At 53.5% G+C, this 17,775-nt stretch overlaps 1 protein-coding gene across 1 annotated transcript; it reads right to left on the reverse strand.

Annotated features, from left to right (window-relative positions):
* Positions 1–1,786: 1,786 nt before the first annotated feature.
* LOC134732167 (putative uncharacterized protein FLJ38264) lies at positions 1,787–8,282 on the reverse strand. The gene is made up of 4 exons (XM_063614908.1): positions 8,269–8,282; positions 7,741–7,894; positions 4,251–4,283; positions 1,787–1,879 (listed from the first exon to the last, which is right to left on the reverse strand). The coding sequence occupies exons 1-4, from the start codon at positions 8,280–8,282 to the stop codon at positions 1,787–1,789; spliced, it is 294 nt and encodes a 97-aa protein (XP_063470978.1).
* Between the last annotated feature and the right edge of the window lie 9,493 nt (positions 8,283–17,775).

Genomic DNA, 17,775 nt, shown 5'->3' on the forward strand with positions numbered 1-17,775 from the left:
TCCCCAAGTCCCCACTGGCGAGGACCGTGAGCGATTCAATCCCATTCTCCACCCAGAGACTTTGCTGGAAAAGAGCTAATTATATCTCTGCCCCGAGCCCATCTGGTGGGGTCTGGGTGGTGACGGGCGAGTGTGTTCCGCGTCCACGGCCGGCGGCACGCGCACAAACACAGCTTCCCATATATTTTTAATTCCACAGCCATATTTTGATTAGAGAGCTGATGTGTTGTGTACGACCTCAGGGACCTCATTATTTTTCTAACTCAAATAAATATGGCGTTCAGAACGCGGGGCGGGTTGGAGGGGGGTGGAGTAAAAGACGCAGAAAACTACATCTATAAAAAGAATTCAGGCCTTAACGAGCTTTTAAAACTTGCCAACCTCTCTCCCACCCCCTGACACCAATCTATAAACAGGAGCCATGCCTGCTGGCTTTGACAGTGGGAGTCTAGGTGGGTGAGGATTGGCTGGGGTGGGTGTTGGGGGCAAAGCCACAGCAGGGGAGGGGCCCCCCTGCAAAGGTAGCTGGGTGTCTGTAAGATTTGGGGAAGGGGGGTGGCAGGCACGGTGGCTCATGCCTATAATCCCAGCACTTTGGGAGGCTGAGGCGGGAGGATTGCTTGAGGCCAGAAGGTGGAGATCAGCCTGGGAAAGATAGCAAGACCCTATCTTTACAAAAAAATTTAAAAATTAGCCTGGCATGGTAGCATGTGCCTGTAGTCCCAGCTACTCTGGAGGCTGAGGTAGGAGGATGGCTTGAACCCAGGAGTTTGAGGCTGCAGTGAGCTAAGATTGTGCCTCTGCACTCCAGCCTGGGTGATAGAGCAAGACTCTGTCTCTGGAAAAACAAAAACAAACAAACAAACAAACAAACAACAACAACAAAATGTGTGTATATATATATATATATATATTTGGGCGAGTGTGTTCCCAACCACAGGGAGAATGGAAGTGGTCTCTATCCAAGTTCAGCAGGAATCGTCAGTGTTCATGGGCTCAGGTTGACTGGGGTGTTGATCTGAGAAAGATCTAGAATTTCCTGATCTCCTGGACCCATTTGGGCTGTGGTATGAGGAGGAGTTCTGCCTCATTATTATTATTTTTGAGACAGAGTTTCACTCTTATCACCTGGGCTGGAGTGCAGTGGCACAATCTCCACTCACTGCAACCTCCACCTCCCGGGTTCAAGCGATTCTCCTGCCTCAGTCTCTCGAGTAGCTGGGATTATAGGCATGCGCCACCACACCTGGCTAATTTTTGTATTTTTAGTGGAGTCAGGGTTTCACCATGTTGGCCAGGCTGGTCTTGAACTCCTGACCTCAGGTGATCTGCCCGCCTTGGCCTCCCAAAGCGCTGGGATTACAGGCGTGAGCCACTGCGCCCGGCCTCTGCCTCATTCTTGTATGTCTGGAAATTCTTCCTCAGAGGCTCCTCTGGGAGATGCTGAGATGAGCATATGGGGAAACTGAGGCACAGCAAAGAAGGCTGGACCACAGGATATGTATTGGGTGCCCTCCCCACCCACTTGGAGTCAGCTAGAGCTCACCTTCCTTCCAGGTGGATAAGCCCTGGCTGGGGGTGGGGGTGCCCCCCTGAGCAGGCACCAGCCGAAGGAGGTCCCTCAGTGGCCGTGGTGTTGCGGTGGGGTGGATGGAGAACAGGCAGTGACCACGGGGCTCCCGAAAGGACACGGTGACCTTCAAGTCACTACCCATGTGCATCATTCCAACAGCAGCAAAGACGCTCCCGGAGCAGGCAGCAAAGCCAATTTCAGGTGAAAGATGAGTTAAGTGGGCAGAAATGAGCTCCGGGCCGAGAAATTTCTGCATGACAAAAATTCCAGGGAGCAGGACAGACCCAGGAGCAGCTGAGCAAGAGCCTCTGGAAGGACTCAGGGGCATAGGAGGGGAGGGAAGGGATGAAAAACAAGATCGGGACATGCAATAATGTGGTGAATGGGGGCAGGAAGGGGGCAGGATGGGGGCAGGAAGATACTGGGGTCTGCACAATGGGTGGAGAGGGGTTTTCCCTGCCCCTCAATCTGAAATGGCAGCCCCTGTCTCTTGCTTCTCCCTCTACCCTCTCTCTGCTGTTGTTTTCTTTTTATTTATTTATTTATTTATTTATTTATTTATGAAACAGAATTTTACTCTTGTTCCCCAGGCTGAAGTGCAGTGGCACAATCTTGGCTCACCTCAACCTTTGCCTCCTGGGTTCAAGTGATTCTCCTGCCTCAGCCCCCCGAGTAGCTGGGATTACAGGCGCACGCCACCACACCCAGCTAATTTTGTATTTTCAGTAGAGTCAGGGTTTCTCTATGTTGGTAAGGCTGGTCTTAAACTCCCGACCTCAGGTGATCTGCCAGCCTCGGCCTCCCAAAGTGCTGGGATTACAGGCGTGAACAATCGCGCCTGGCTGTTTTATTTCTTTGATTTGAGAGACAGGATCTCACTCTGCTGCCCAGGCTGGAGTGCAGTGGTGGAATCATAGCTCACTGCAGCCTCCAACTCCTGGTCTCAATCCATCCTCCTGCCTCAGCCTCCCCAGTAGCTGGGACTACAAGTGTGCTCCACCATGCCCAGCTAATCTTTTAATTTTTGTAGAGATGGGGTCTCCCTATGTTGCCCAGGCTGGTCTCAAACTCCTGGGCTCCAGCGATCCTCCTGCCTCAGCCTCCCAAAGTGCTGGGATTACAGGTGTCAGCCACTGTGCCCAGCTTCTGCTATATTTTTCTCTGTGAGATTTCCTCATCGCCCTCTGTCATGATGTTTGTCATCTGCCTCTCCCATTAGACTGGCCACCTACCTCGCCTCACCTGAAGGCAGAGAGTTTTGTCTGTCTTCCTGAAAGGTGGGCAGAAAGATGTGAGCTGGGCCGAGCGTGGTGGCTCACGCTTGTAATCCCAGCACTTTGGGAGGCCGAGGCGGGCGGATCACGAGGTCAGGAGATCGAGACCACGGTGAAACCCCGTCTCTACTAAAAATACAAAAAATTAGCCGGGCGTGGTGGTGGGCGCCTGTAGTCCCAGCTACTCGGAGAAGCTGAGGCAGGAGAATGGCGTGAACCCGGGAGGCGGAGCTTGCAGTGAGCCGAGATTGCGCCACTGCACTCCAGCCTGGGCGACAGAGCGAGACTCCATCTCAAAAAAAAAAAAAAAAAAAAAGATGTGAGCTGGGAGGGGCCTTCTAGATGGGTGTAAACAGTGGTGTGCTTGTGAACCCGTTGTGGGGAGAGAAGCGGATTTGTAGTGTTTGCCAATTCCAGCGGTGTAAATTCTGCCACCTTGGCTGACTTCAACCTCTGAATGTGAGATTTCCTTGAGAGGGTGGGGGAAGTTTGAGGGGGCAAGGGGATTGTGAGGTGGTGTCCAGATGGGTGTAATCAATGATGTGCTGGTAAGCCAGCTGCAGGGAGGGGACCCAATTTGTAGTATTTGCCAATTTCCATGGTATAAATTCTTTCCCCTTTGCTGAATTCAAGCTATGAGTGTGACGCCACTGAATCCCAACTTAGGAAGAGATTGCATAATGAAATGACTCTTGTGAGCCACTTTGACCCAGCTCCAGTATACCGCAGGGTGGAATCTCCTGGCCTGGAGTTGACCCTTTCTCCAGTTTGGGATTAGGAGGAAGGGAAGACAAGTAGGAGGGTGAAGCCAGTCTCCCTGTCTTCCTTCCATTGTGGGGCCATTCTACTCCCTGGGACCTCTGCTGGGGATGCTCTTCCATCAGATACTGATAACTGAGCTGTCCCCACCCATTCTGAGTAGACGCCATCCAGTGCCCCTGCTGGGAAACCAAGAGTTTGTCCAAGTGGCTACATGGGGACCCCTACCCACTGCTGTCTTTGCTGCCACTTTTTTTTTTTTTTTGAGGCAGTTTTGCTCTTGTTGCCCAGGCTGCAGTGCAGTCACGTGATCTCGGCTCACTGCAACCTCTGCCTCCCAGGTTCAAGCAATTCTCCTGCCTCAGCCTCCCAAGTAGCTGGGATTACAGGCGCCCGCCATCACACCTGGCTAATTTTTGCATTTTTAGTACAAATGGGGTTTCACCATGTTGGCCAGGCTGGTCTCGAACTCCTGACCTCAGGTGATCTGCCTGTCTTGGCCTCCCAAAGTGCTGGGATTACAGGTGTGAGCCACCATGCCCAGTTGCCTTTTTTTTTCTCTCTTTTTTTTTAGAGACGGGGTCTTGCTCTGTCACCCAGGTTGGAGTGCAGTAGTGTGATCATAGCACACTCCAGCCTCACACTCCTGGACTCAAGGGATTCTCCTGCCTTAGACTCTGGAGTAACTGAGACTACCGGCACGTTCCACCATACCCGGCTAAGTTTTTTAGTTTTTGTAGAGAAAGAGTCTTGCATTGTTACCCAGGCTGGTCTCAACCTCCTGGGCACAAATGATCCTCCCACCTCATCCTCTTGAGTAGCTGAGACTATAGGCATACACTACCACACCCGGCTTTTATGGATTTTTAAAACTGATTCATAATAGAGGTACATATTTTCAGGGTACGTGATATTTTGATACATTCATATCATGTGTAGAGATCAAATCAGAGTAATTGCAGTATCCATCATCTTAAAGGTTTTTCTTTATGCTAGGAATGTTCAAAAGAGCTCTCCTAGCTTTTTTTTTTTTTTCTTTTTTTTCGAGACAGAGCTTTGCTCTTGCTGCCCAGTCTGGAGTGCAATGGTGTGAACTCAGCTCACTGCAACCTCCACCTCCCGGGTTCCAGCCATTATCCTGCCTCAGCCTCCTGAGTAGTTGGGATTACAGGCAAGCACCATCACGCCTGGCTAATTTTTGTATTTTTAGTAGAGACAGGGTTTCACCATGTTGGCCAGGCTGGTCTCGAACTCCTGACCTCAGGTGAGCAGCCCGCCTTGGCCTCCCAAAGTGCTGGGATTACAGGCGTGAGCCACCACATCCGGCCTCTCCTAGCTATTTCGAAAGGTATAATGGATTACTGTTTACTGTAGTCACCCTACTGATCTATCAAACACTAAGTCTTGTATGCTCAAGAGCAGTGTGAGCACCCAGCTCAGTTGTCTGAGCTTGGCCCTGTCACTTTCCCTCCTGGAGACTCAGTTTTCCCTTCTGTGAAATGGGTATATATTAGTGCCTGCCTCTAATACAGTGTTTTGAGGCTTCAGGGAGGGAGCATTTGGTTCCTGTACCTCTAGAGCAGGGGTTTCTTTCCTCTCTTTTCCTTTCTCTCTTTCGCTTTCTCTCTTCTCACTCTGTCACCCAGGTTAGAGTGCAGTGGCATGATCTCAGCCCACTGTAACCTCTGCCTCCCGGGTTCAAGTGGTTCTCCTGCCTCAGCCTCCTGAGTAGCTGGGATTACAGGCATGTACCACCACACCTGGTTACTTTTTGTATTTTTAGCAGAGACGGGGTTTCACCATGTTAGCCAGGCTGGTCTTGAACTCCTGACCTCAGGTGATCCACTCGTCTTGGCATCCCAAAGGGCTGTGATTACAGTTGTGAGCCACCAAACCTGACCTTCCTCTCTCCTTCCTTCCTTCCTTTCCTCTCCTTCCCTCCTTCCTTTCTTTCTCTCTCTTCTTTCTTTCTCTCTCTCTTTTTCTTTCTGTTTTTCTTTCCTTTCTTTCTCTCTGTCTCTCTCCTTTCTTCTTTCGGTCTTGCTCTGTCACCCAGGCTGGAGTGCAATGGTGTAATCATAGCTCACTGCAGCCCCAAACTCCTGGGCTCATTCTATCTTCCCACTTCAGCCTGTGGAGTAGCTGGGACTACAGATGCACACCACCATGCCTGGCTAATTTTTTTTTTTTTTGTAGAGACAGGGTCTTGCTATGTTGCCCAGGCTGGAGTTTCTTGACCTGAGCACTACTGACATTTGGGGCTGGGCCATTCTTTGTTGGGGGGTCCTGTCCTGTGCATTGGTGGATGTTTAGCAGGATCCCAAGTTGCAACAACCCCAAGTATCTCCAGACTGCAGGGATGCAGGCAACCACACAGGGAGGAAGCGGAGAGTCAGTGCCCACCACCTCTCTCCTCTGCCTTCTAACCTTCTTCTGGGGCTTTCTATTGGCTGAAGCCAAAGGACAAGGGAGTTATTAATGGGTTCTTTTTTTGTTTGTTTTTGAGACAGAGTCTCACTCTGTCTCCCAGGCTGGAGTGCAATGGTGTGATCTTGGCTCACCGTAACCTCCACCTCCTGGGTTCAAGCGATTCTCCTGACTCAGCCTCCCGAGTAGCTGGGATTACAGGCATGGGCCACCACGCCCAGCTAATTTTGGGGTTTGTTGTTGTTGTTGTTTGTTTGTTTGAGATGGAGTTTTACTCTGTCACCTAGGTTGGAGTGAAGTGGTGCGATCTCAGCTCACTGCAACCTCTGCCCCCCAGGTTCAAGTGATTCTCCTGCCTCAGCCTCCCGAGTAACTGGGATTACAGGCGCGTGCCATCATGCCTGGCTAATTTTTGTATTTTTAGTAGAGCTGGGATTTCTCCATGTTGGCCAGGCCACTTGAACTCCTGACCTCAGGTGATCCACCTGCCTCAGCCTCTCAAAGTGTTGGGATTACAGGCGTGAGGCACCGTGCCTGGCAATGGGTTCTTACATATCAGCCTCCTAGGCATGGAACAGGGCGGAGGAAGACGAAGGGTGGCCCGTATCCCAAAGATACACCGCTCAGTTCTCCTTATTCCCCCTCTGCATGCAAAGACTTCAGACTTCCATCACTGTCTGAAGGCTGTCCCATCAGCTCCTGCCCCACTGTCACTCACAGGTGTCTCCCCCCGTGAATCTCTTGTACTTTCGTTTTTCTTTTTTCTTTTTTTTTGAGACGGAGTCTTGCTGTGTCGCCCAGGCTGAAGTGCAGTGGCATGATCTTGGCTCACTGCAAGCTCTGCCTCCCGGGTTCACGCCATTCTCCTGCCTCAGCCTCCCAAGTAGCTGGGACTACAGGCACCCATCACCACGCCCAGCTAATTTTTTTGTATTTTTAGTAGAGATGGGGTTTCACCGTGTTAGCCAGGATGGTCTCAATCTCCTGACCTCGTGTTCTGCCCACCTCGGCCTCCCAAAGTGCTGGGATTACAGGTGTGAGCCACGGCGCCTGGCCGAATCTCTTGTACTTTCAACTCCATCTCAGCATCAGCTTTTCAGAGGACCTGAACTGATGCAAGGGGCACGTCTTCGTCAGCTTGGACTGTGTATTAGTCAAGGCTCACCAGAGAAACAGAACCAATAGGATATATATAGATACAGAGAAGGAGATCTATTATGAGAGATTGACTCATGTAATTATGGAGGCTGAGAAGTCCTACAATCTGCCATCTGCAAGCTGGAGACTCAGGAAAGCTGGTGGTGTGATTCCAGCCCAAACTCAAAGCCTGCACACCAGGAGAGCAGATGGGGTAAGTCCCGGGTCCGAGACCAAAGTCCTGAGAACCAGGATCGCCAGTATCTGAGGACAGGAGAAAAGGGATGTCCCAGCTGGAGCAGAGAGAATGAATTTAACCTTCCTCTGCCTTTCGGTTCTAGCCATGTCCTCAATGGATTGGATGATGCCCACCTACACTAGGGAGGGTGGATCTTCTTTCCTCAGTCTACTAATTCAAACACTAATCTCTTCCAGAAACAGCCTCACAGACACATGGAGAAATCATGTTTCACCAGGTCTCTGGGTATCCCTTAGTTAAGTTGATAACAGAATAAACATCACAGGCTGCCATAAGAAAATACCATAAGTGGGCTGGGCACAGTAGCTCACACCTGTAATCCCAGCACTTTGGGAGGCCAAGGCAGGTGGATCACTTGAGGTCAGGAGTTCAAGACCAGCCTGGCCAACATGGTGAAACCCTGTCTCTACTAAAAATACAAAAATTAGCCAGGCATGGTGGTGGGCACCTGTAATCCCAGCTACTTGGGAGGCTGAGGCAGAAGAATTGCTTGAACCCAGGAGGTGGAGGTTGTAGTGAGCCGAGATCATGCCACTACACTCCAGTCAGGGCAACAGAGCGAGACTTTGTCTCAAAAACGACAACAACAAAGAAAATACCATAGACTGAGTGGCTTAAACAATAGAAATTTCCTTCTCACACTTATAGAGGCTGGAGGTCCAACAGCAAGGTGTCGGCAGAGTTGGTTCCTGGTGAGGACTCTTTTCTTGGCTTGCAGACAGCCGCCTTCTTACTGTGTCCTCACATGGCCTTTCCTCTGTGTGCTTGAAGAGAGATAGATCTCTGGCACCTCTTCCTTTTTTTATAAAGACACCAGTTTTATTGGATTAAGGCCTCACCCTGATGACCCCATGTAACTTTCATTGCTTCTTTAAAGGCCCTATGTCCAAATACAGTCACATTGGGGGTTAGGACTTCAACATTTTAATTTGGAGGGACACAATTCAGTCCATAATGGGACAAATGAAAAACATTCAGCACACAGCCAGCCTGCGAGCTCCCCAGGTACATACAGACTCACAGATCTTTCATGAATAGGGGCTGGGTCTCCTCATTAGTTTGTAGATCAAGGACAGGAGAGCTGGAGTGGGGGTCTGCTGGGCTGCACGCAGTGGCTGGTACACATATGGATGGAGTGTTTGGAAACGGCTGTCAGAAGCCCCCCAAAAGTGTAATTCATGCAGGACAGTGTTCCAGAGCTGAAAATCATCCCCCACCCCCATGATATGGGTTCCCAGCCCCCCTGCCCAACAAGGTTATACAGAGGCAGCTGCATAAAGAACAAGAAAGCCCCAGTGGGTGGTGCACCAGCCCAGTTCTCCACCTCTCCAAGTCCAGGCTCAGCAGACATGGGTGACTGCTTTCTGGTTCTATATTTGGTCAGGAGGAGGATTTCCTGTCCTTGAAAAAATTCCTGAGATCCTGGGAAGATGTGAAAGCCATGGCAATTTGAGGGGGGCAGGGAGGGGAAGGAATCATATGCAGACAGTTCAGCTCAAATGAGAGGAGGACAACTAGGACCCCAAGTTGCAAAGTCTGGCTGCAAAACCAGAAGCTTGTGATGGAGCCCCACACCCCAGGGAGGCAGAAGAGCATGGTAGGTGTATATTTAAATTAAATCCAGCAGTCCAGGCACGGTGACTCACACGTATAATCCCGGCACTTTGGGAGGCAAGGCGGGCAGATCACTTGAGGTCAGGAGTTCAAGACCAGCCTGGCCAACATGATGAAATCCCGTCTCTAATAAAAATAGAAAAATTAGCCAGATGTGGTGGCACGCACCTGTAATCCCAGCTACTTGGGAGTCTGAAGCAGGAGAATCACTTGAACCCGGGAGGCGGAGTCTGCAGTGAGCTGAGATCGCACCACTGCACTCCAGCCAGAGCGAGACTCCATGTCAACAACAACAACAAAAAAAATGCCAAGCACAGTGGCTCACACCTGTAATCCCAGCACTTTGGGAGGCAGAAGTGGGCAGATCACTTGAGGTCGGGAGTTTGAGACCAGCCTGGGCAACATGGTGAAACCCTGTCTCCAAAATTAGCTGAGCATGGTGGCATGCATCTGTAGTCCCAGCTACTCAGGAGGCTGGGGCAGGAGAATTGCTTGAACCCAGAAGGTGGAGGCTGCAGTGAGCCGAGATCGTGCCGCTGCACTCCACATCACAACGAGACCTTGTCTCAAAAAAAAGAAAAATAATAATCCAGTAAACAGTTCAGACATGTTGGCTCATGCCTGTAGTCTCAACACTTTGGGAGGCCAAGGCAGTAGGGTTGCTTGAGGCCAGGAGTTCAAGACCAGCCTGGGTAACATAGTGAGAACGTGTCTCTACAAAAAATTTAAAAATGGCCAGGCATGGTGGCTCACGCCTGTAATCCCAACACTTTGGGAGGCCGAGGCGGGCAGATCATGAGGTCAGGAGATCGAGACCATCCTGGCTAACACAGTGAAACCCTGTCTCTACTAAAAATACAAAAAAATTAGCTGGGCATGGTGACAGGCGCCTGTAGTCCCAGCTTGTCGGGAGGCTGAGGCAGAAGAATAGTGTGAACCCGAGAGGCGGAGCTTGCAGTGAGCCCAGATTGCGTCACTGGCCACTGCACTCCAGCCTGGGTGACAGAGCGAGATTCTGTCTAAAGAAAAAAAAATTTAAAAATTTAGCCAGGTGTGGTGGCAGATGTCTGTTGCCCCAGCTGATTATCTGAGTTTGAGACTGGAGGATGGCTTGAACCCAGGAGGTTGAGGCTGCAGTGAACTATGATCACACCATTGTACTGCAGCATGGGCGACAAGATGAGACCCTGTCTCAATCAATCAGTCAATCAATCAATCAATCAATAAAATAGAAATTGCCCCTTTAAGTTGGGCACAGTGGCTCACACCTGTTAATCTCAGCACTTTGGGAGGCCAAGGTGGGAGGACTGCTTGAGCTCAGGAGATGAAGGCTGCAGTGAGCTATGATTGTGCCACTGCACTCCAGCTTGGGCAGCAGAGCAAGATCCCAACTCAAAAAATAAAAATAAAAATTAATTCATTAAATTCAGTAAACAAAACAGACAAAGTCCCTTGTCCTCAGAGAGACAACATTCCAGTGGGGGAAGGCAGCAATGAGTTAGTTAAATAAAATAGGTGGTAGGTTCAACAAGGAAAATAAAGAAAAAAATAGGCTAGGCCCAGTGGCTCACACTTGTAATCCCAGCACTTTGGGAGGCTGAGGCGGGAGGATCACGAGATCAAGAGATTGAGACCATCCTGGTCAACATGGTGAAACCCTGTCTCTACTAAAAATACAAAAAAAAATTAGCCAGGCATGGTGACGTGCACCTGTAGTCCTAGCTACCTGGGAAGCTGAGGCAGAAGAATTGCTTGAACCTGGGAGGCACAGGTTGCAGTGAGCCGAGATTGAACCATTGCACTCCAGCCTGGGCAACAGAGTGCAACTCCATCTCAAAAAAGAAAAGAAAGAAAGAAAAAGAAAAAAAATAAAATAAAGCAAAGGAGACAAATAGGAAGTGCTGAGGATCAGGGTTGCAATTTTAATTGGGTGTCCAGGGAAGGCCTCACTGAGAAAGGTGACTCCTTTTTTTTTTTTTTTTTTTGAGACAGAGTCTCGCTCTGTTGCCCAGGCTGGAGTGCAGTGGCCCAATCTCGACTCACTGAAACCTCTCCTCCTGTGTTCAAGTGATTCTCCTGCATCAGCCTCCTGAGTAGCTGGGACTACAGGCACCCACCTCCACGCCTGGCTAATCTTTTGTATTTTTAGTAGAGACAGGGTTTCACCACGTTGTCCAGGCTGGTCTTGAACTCCTGACCTCGGGTATCTGCCTGCCTCGGCCACCCAAAGTGCTGGGATTACGGGCATGAGTCACCGCGCCCCGCCTGAAGGTGACTCTGGAGCAAAGAGTTGAAGAAGGTGAGGGAGTTGTATTAGTCAGTTATGGTTGCCTAACAAATTGCCCCACCCCCAAAATCTGGTAGCTTAAATCAACAACATGGATTATCTCACAGTGTCTGTGGGTCAGAAATCTGGATGTGGCTTAGGGCCACTCACAAGGCTGTAGTCAAGGCATCTGCTGGGCTATAGCCTTCCCAAGGTTCAACTGGGAAGGACCCACTTCCAAGCTCACACATGTGGCTGCTGCCAGAATTCAGTTCCCTACTGGCTGTTGGCTGAAGGCTAGTCTCAGTTCCTTGACACGTGGGTCTCTCCAAAGAGCGTCTCAGAACATGGCCACTGACTTCATCAGAGCAAGCCAGCCAGTGGGCAAGAGAGAGTGCTGACAAGAAGGAGGAAATTCAGCAGGACAGACATCATGGTTTTGTTTTGTTTGTTTTGTTTTGTTTGAGATGGAGTCTCGCTCTGTTGCCCAGGCTGGAGTGCAGTGGTGCGATCTCAGCTCACTGCATCCTCTGCCTTCTGGGTTCATGCCTGAGCCTCCCCAGTAGCTGGGACTACAGGCACCACCACACCCAGCTAATTTTTGTGTTTTTAGTACAGACGGGGTTTCACCATGTTGGCCAGGCTGGTCTCAAACTCCTGACCTCAAGCGATCTGCCTGCCTCAGCCTCCCAAAGTGCTGGCATTACAGGCGTGAGCCACCACACCTGGCCCAGACATCACGGTCTTTTATAACCTAATCTTAGAAGTGACATCCATCATTTTTGCCATTTTCTTTGGTTAGAAGGGAGCCCCTAGGCTGGGCGCGATGGTTCGTGCCTGTAATCCCAGCCCTTTGGGAGACCGAGGTGGGTGGATCACCTGAGGTCACAAGTTGGAGACCAGCCTGGCCAACCTAGTGAAACTTCATTTCTACTAAAAATATAAAAATTAGCAGAGCATGGTGGCTCACGCCTGTAGTCCCAGCTACTCGGGAGGCTGAGGCAGGAGAATCGCTTGAACCCGGGAGGCTGAGGTTGCAGTGAGCTGAGATCATGCCACTGCACTCCAGCCTGGGTGACAGAATGAGACTCTGTCTCAAAAAAAGAAAAAAAAGAAATGAGTCACTCGATCCAGCCCACACTCAAGGGGAGGGGATTAGACAAGGGCATGAAGGCCAGGAGGCAGGGACCCCTGGAGGCTGTCTTAGATACTGCCTCCCACAGGAACCATCAGGGGGAACAGCATTACAGGCAGAAGGAATGGCAAGTGCAAAGGCCTTGAAGCAGGAATAAGCGAAGCCATGTGGTCAGGACAAGGAGTGCAATGTGGCTGGAGCAGGAATTTGGGGGTGGAAGAGGTAGAACATGAAGACAGAGAGGCCAGTAGCGGTCCTGGGGACCATATGAGAAGTAACTTTCTGAATTTTTCCTAAGAACCATGAGAAACCACAGTGCAATTTCAAGCCAACACATGATGTCATCTGATTTAAGATTCCTACGATATCTACTGAAGTAATATGGTATCTGGTATTTGATTTTATTTATTTATTTTTTTTTTGAGACGGAGTCTTGCTCTATCACCCAGGCTGGAGTGCAGTGGCCCGATCTCGGCTCACTGCAAGCTCCGCCTCCCGGGTTCACGCCATTCTCCTGCCTCAGCCTCTCCGAGTAGCTGGGACTACAGGCGCCCGCCACCACGCCCGGCTAATTTTTTTGTATTTTTAGTAGAGACGGGGTTTCACTGTGGTCTCGATCTCCTGACCTCGTGATCCGCCCGCCTCGGCCTCCCAAAGTGCTGGGATTACAAGCGTGAGCCACCGCGCCCGGCCTTGGTATTTGATTTAAGAAAGCTCTTTTTTTTTTTTTTTTTTTGAGATGGGGTGTTGCTCTGTCACCCAGGCTGGAGTACAGTGGCACGATCTTGGCTCACTGCAACCTCTGCCTCCCGGGTTCAAGCAATTGTCCCACCTCAGCCTCCAAGTAGCTGGGATGACAGGGGTGCACCACCACACCCAGCTAATTTTTGCATTTTTAATAGAGACGGGGTTTCACCATGTTGGCCAGGCTGGTCTCGAACTCCTGACGTCAGGTCATCCACCTGTCTCGGCCTCCCAAAGTGCTGGGATTACAGGTGTGAGCCACCGCACCCAGCTGAAAGCTCATTATTTTAAAAGTTGGGTGAGCAGGGCACAGTGGCTCATGCCTGTAATCCCAGCACCGAGGCGGGAGGATGGCTTGAGGCCAGGAGTTGGAGACCAGCCTGGGAAACATAGTGAGACCCCATCTTTACAAAAATAAAAAATTAACACACCTGTAATCCCAGCTGAGGCGAGTGGATCACATGAGGTCAGGAGTTTGAGACCAGCCTGGTCAATGTGGTAAAACCCTGTCTCTACTAAAAATACAAAAATTAGCCCAGCGTGGTGGCACACTCCTGTAATCCCAGCTTCTCGGGAGGCTGACACAGGAGAATCGTGTAAACCTGAGAGTTGGAGGTTGTACTGAACCGAGATCACCACCACTGCACTCCAGCCTGGGCGACAGAGAGAGACTCCAACTCAAAAAAAAAAAAAAGGCCAGGTGCGGTGGCTGACGCCTGTAATCCCAGCACTTTGGGAGGCCGAGGTGGACAGATCACGAGGTCAAAAAAGCGAGATCATCCTGGCCAAGATGGTGAAACCCTGTCTCTACTAAAAATACAAAAAATTAGCTGGGCGTGGTGGCACGTGTCTGTAATCCCAGCTACTCGGGAGGCTGAGGCAGGATAATCACTTGCTCATCTGCTGCTGGTTTGCGTGTGAAATGGCACAACCACTTTGGAAAACAGTTTTTATTTTTATTTATTTATTTTTGAGACGGAATTGCGCTGTCGCCCAGGCTGGAGTGCAGTGGCACAATATCCGCTCACTGCTGTCTCCGCTTCCCAAGTTCAAACGATTCTCTTGCGTCAGCCTCCAGAGTACCTGGGACTACAGGCACGAACCACCACGCCCAGTTAATTTTTTGTATTTTTAGTAGAAATGGGGTTTCACCATGTTAGCCAGGATGGTCGTGATCTCCTAACCTCATGATCTGCCCACCTCAGCCTCCCAAAGTGCTGGGATTATAGGCGTGAGCCACCGCACCTAGCCGGAAAACAGTTTTTATTTTTTTTATTTATTTATTTTTTTAATTAAATTTTTTTGCACACAAAAACAATAAACATTTTCTAAAAATACATACAAACAAAAAGATGCGTATCAAACATATTAGGAAGGTTGCACATGGGAAGTCGGGGAATAGAAATGGGGGGTGGGAGTTAAAAATAAATGAGAGAGGGACTTTATATGGATCAGTGATAACAACTCAATCCTCTATTGACAAAGAAGAGGGAGAAGGAAGAGGAAGAAAAAGAAAGTGGGATAAAGGATCAGAAAGGGAGGAAAATAGAAAAAATTAGAGTATGACTCCAGGGTAGACCTGTTTTGTTGTCACTGAGTTGGTTGGTTGCTTTGTCTGTTGTATTTTTCATGTTTCGCCAAGTTGGCCAGACTGGTCTCGAACTCCTAGCCCGAAGTGATCAACCCGCCTCGCCCCCCAGAGTGCCGGGACCACAGGCGTGAGCCACCACGTCCAGCCCCCACATTGCTTCTGGCCTCCGTGGTAGACCTCCCAGACGGGGTGGCCAGGCGGAGACACTCCTCACTTCTTCCCAGACGATGGGAGGCCGGGCAGAGGCGCTCCTCACTTCCCAGACGATGGGTGGCCGGGCAGAGGCGCTCCTCACTTCCCAGACGGGGCGGCCGGGCCGAGGCGCTACTCACTTCCCAGACAATGGGTGGCCGGGCAGAGGCGCTCCTCACTTCCCAGACGATGGGTGGCCGGGCAGAGGCTCTCCTCACTTCTTCCCGGACGGGGCGGCCGGGCAGAGGCGCTCCTCACTTCTTCCCGGACGGGGCGGCCGGGCAGAGGCGCTCCTCACCTCCCAGACGGGGCGGCCGGGCAGAGGCGCTCCTCACTTCTTCCCAGACGGGGCGGCCGGGCAGAGGTGCTCCTCACTTCTTCCCAGACGGGGCGGCCGGGCAGAGGTGCTCCTCACTTCCCAGACGGGGCGGCCGGGCAGAGGCGCTCCTCACTTCCCAGACGATGGGTGTCCGGGCAGAGGCGCTCCTCACTTCCCAGACGATGGGTGGCCGGGCAGAGGCGCTCCTCACTTCCCAGACGATGGGCGGCCGGGCAGAGGCTCTCCTCACTTCCCAGACGGGGCGGCCGGGCAGAGGCGCTCCTCACTTCTTCCCGGACGGGGCGGCCGGGCAGAGGCGCTCCTCACTTCCCAGACGGTGGGTGGCCGGGCAGAGGCGCTCCTCACTTCCCAGACGGGGCAACCGGGCAGAGGCGCTCCTCACTTCCCAGACGGGGCGGCCAGGCAGAGGCGCTCCTCACTTCCCAGACGATGGGTGGCCGGGCAGAGGCGCTCCTCACTTCCCAGACAATGGGTGGCCGGGCAGAGGTGCTCCTCACTTCCTCCTGGACGGGGCGGCCGGGCAGAGGCGCTCCTCACTTCCTCCCAGATGGGGCGGCCGGGCAGAGGCGCTCCTCACTTCCTCCCGGACGGGGCGGCCGGGCAGAGGCGCTCCTCACTTCCCAGACGGGGCGGCCAGGCAGAGGCGCTCCTCACTTCCTCCCGGACGGGGCGGCCGGGCAGAGGCGCTCCTCACTTCCCAGACGGGGCGGCCGGGCAGAGGCGCTCCTCACTTCCCAGACGGGGCGGCCGGGCAGAGGCGCTCCTCACTTCCTCCCGGACGGGGCGGCCGGGCAGAGGCACTCCTCACTTCCTCCCGGACGGGGCGGCCGGGCAGAGGCGCTCCTCACTTCCTCCCGGACAGGGCGGCCGGGCAGAGGCGCTCCTCACTTCCTCCCGGACGGGGCGGCCGGGCAGAGGCGCTCCTCACTTCCCAGACGGGGCGGCCGGGCAGAGGCGCTCCTCACTTCCCAGACGGGGCGGCCGGGCAGAGGCGCTCCTCACTTCTTCCTGGACGGGGCGGCCGGGCAGAGGCGCTCCTCACTTCCTCCCAGATGGGGCGGCCGGGCAGAGGCGCTCCTCACCTCCCAGAAGATAGGTGGCCGGGCAGAGGCGCTCCTCACTTCCCAGACGATGGGTGGCCAGGCAGAGGCGCTCCTCACTTCCTCCCAGATGGGGCGGCCGGGCAGAGGCGCTCCTCACCTCCCAGAAGATAGGTGGCCGGGCAGAGGCGCTCCTCACTTCCCAGACGATGGGTGGCCGGGCAGAGGCGCTCCTCACTTCCCAGACGATGGGTGGCCGGGCAGAGGCGCTCCTCACTTCCCAGACGGGGCGGCCGGGCAGAGGCGCTCCTCACTTCCCAGACGATGGGTGGCCCGGCAGAGGCGCTCCTCACTTCCCAGACGATGGGTGGCCGGGCAGAGGCGCTCCTCACTTCCCAGACGATGGGCGGCCGGGCAGAGGCTCTCCTCACTTCCCAGACGGGGCGGCCGGGCAGAGGCGCTCCTCACTTCTTCCCGGACGGGGCGGCCGGGCAGAGGCGCTCCTCACTTCCCAGACGGTGGGTGGCCGGGCAGAGGCGCTCCTCACTTCCCAGACGGGGCAACCGGGCAGAGGCGCTCCTCACTTCCCAGACGGGGCGGCCAGGCAGAGGCGCTCCTCACTTCCCAGACGATGGGTGGCCGGGCAGAGGCGCTCCTCACTTCCCAGACAATGGGTGGCCGGGCAGAGGTGCTCCTCACTTCCTCCTGGACGGGGCGGCCGGGCAGAGGCGCTCCTCACTTCCTCCCGGACGGGGCGGCCGGGCAGAGGCGCTCCTCACTTCCTCCCGGACGGGGCGGCCGGGCAGAGGCGCTCCTCACTTCCCAGACGGGGCGGCCGGGCAGAGGCGCTCCTCACTTCCCAGACGGGGCGGCCGGGCAGAGGCGCTCCTCACTTCTTCCCGGACGGGGCGGCCGGGCAGAGGCGCTCCTCACTTCCTCCCAGATGGGGCGGCCGGGCAGAGGCGCTCCTCACCTCCCAGAAGATAGGTGGCCGGGCAGAGGCGCTCCTCACTTCCCAGACGATGGGTGGCCGGGCAGAGGCGCTCCTCACTTCCTCCCAGATGGGGCGGCCGGGCAGAGGCGCTCCTCACCTCCCAGAAGATAGGTGGCCGGGCAGAGGCGCTCCTCACTTCCCAGACGATGGGTGGCCGGGCAGAGGCGCTCCTCACTTCCCAGACGATGGGTGGCCGGGCAGAGGCGCTCCTCACTTCCCAGACGGGGCGGCCGGGCAGAGGCGCTCCTCACTTCCCAGACGATGGGTGGCCCGGCAGAGGCGCTCCTCACTTCCCAGACGATGGGTGGCCGGGCAGAGGCGCTCCTCATTTCCCAGACGGGGCGGCCGGGCAGAGGCGCTCCTCACTTCCCAGACGGGGTGGCCGGGCAGAGGCGCTCCTCACTTCCCAGACGATGGGTGGCCGGGCAGA

This window comes from Symphalangus syndactylus, chromosome 13 (assembly GCF_028878055.3).
Source record: "Symphalangus syndactylus isolate Jambi chromosome 13, NHGRI_mSymSyn1-v2.1_pri, whole genome shotgun sequence".
NCBI classification, from domain to species: domain Eukaryota; kingdom Metazoa; phylum Chordata; class Mammalia; order Primates; family Hylobatidae; genus Symphalangus; species Symphalangus syndactylus.

Bases quoted from the DNA above. Each gene is read 5' to 3' on its own strand.
- LOC134732167 (XM_063614908.1), bottom strand. The intron at 4,284-7,740 runs GTGAGCTACTGT...CAGTTACTCCAG, and splicing joins AAAGTGCTGGGATTACAGGT to AGTCTAAGGCAGGAGAATCC. The intron at 1,880-4,250 runs GTGTGAGGCTGG...GTCCTTCCAGAG, and splicing joins AGAATCCCTTGAGTCCAGGA to GCTCTTGCTCAGCTGCTCCT.